This window comes from Triticum dicoccoides, chromosome 4A (assembly GCF_002162155.2).
Source record: "Triticum dicoccoides isolate Atlit2015 ecotype Zavitan chromosome 4A, WEW_v2.0, whole genome shotgun sequence".
Classification (NCBI taxonomy): Eukaryota; Viridiplantae; Streptophyta; class Magnoliopsida; order Poales; family Poaceae; genus Triticum; species Triticum dicoccoides.
Window position 1 is genome coordinate 96,193,454 of NC_041386.1, and position 634 is coordinate 96,194,087.

General features: G+C 55.0%; 1 protein-coding gene across 2 annotated transcripts in view; it reads left to right on the forward strand.

Annotated features, from left to right (window-relative positions):
• The first annotated feature begins 248 nt into the window (after positions 1-248).
• Positions 249-634, forward strand: part of LOC119285194 (probable BOI-related E3 ubiquitin-protein ligase 3) — a 5,678-nt gene continuing 5,292 nt past the window's right edge. For both annotated transcript variants that reach the window (XM_037564427.1, XM_037564428.1), the window contains exons 1-2: positions 249-432; positions 538-634. In XM_037564427.1, coding sequence (XP_037420324.1) covers positions 338-432; positions 538-634 — 192 coding nt within the window. In that variant the 5' untranslated portion in view covers positions 249-337. The remainder of the gene's footprint in view (positions 433-537) is intronic.

The window sequence follows — 634 nt, forward strand, 5'->3', positions numbered from 1 at the left end:
TATAGTCCATATTAAAATCTTTTAAAAAGACCTATATTCAGGAACGGAGGGAGTATATATTGAGGGAAAATAGTAGATTTAGGAACAATACGAAGGGCTTTACAACAAAATACATCTCAAAATCTAATGAAGCACGGGGAACGCAGAAATATCGAACCGACATGTGGGCTCCAAGGTTCATGACCCCACATGTCAACTGCACATCTACTTGAAGTAAACCAAACCCAAATCACACTATTTGCCGGCACTCAGTACAGAGCCCAATTCCGCCTTCTCTCTCCTCCCTTTCCGACGAGGCGACCTGCCCCTTTCCCCTCTCGCGCACCTTCCTCTCGCCATGGCCTTCTTCTCCCACCACCACCTCCAGCAGCCCCACCCCGCGGCGCCGCCACCGCAGCAGCAGCAGCAACCGCCGGCGCCCCTCTCCTTCAGGTGCCCCATCTCAATTTCGGCCCCGTGCCATTTCTCCGTCCGTTTTCCTGCGGTAAGACGAGTCGCGCTAAAATCCCCTTCCTAATGCCCGTGAAATTTCGGCAGGAACGCGCTGCCGGTGCCGATCGATGGACAGATCCCGGCGCCTCTCGCCTTCTTCAACGCGCCGCCCGCTTTCCCGGACCAGGCCCGGCAGCCACAG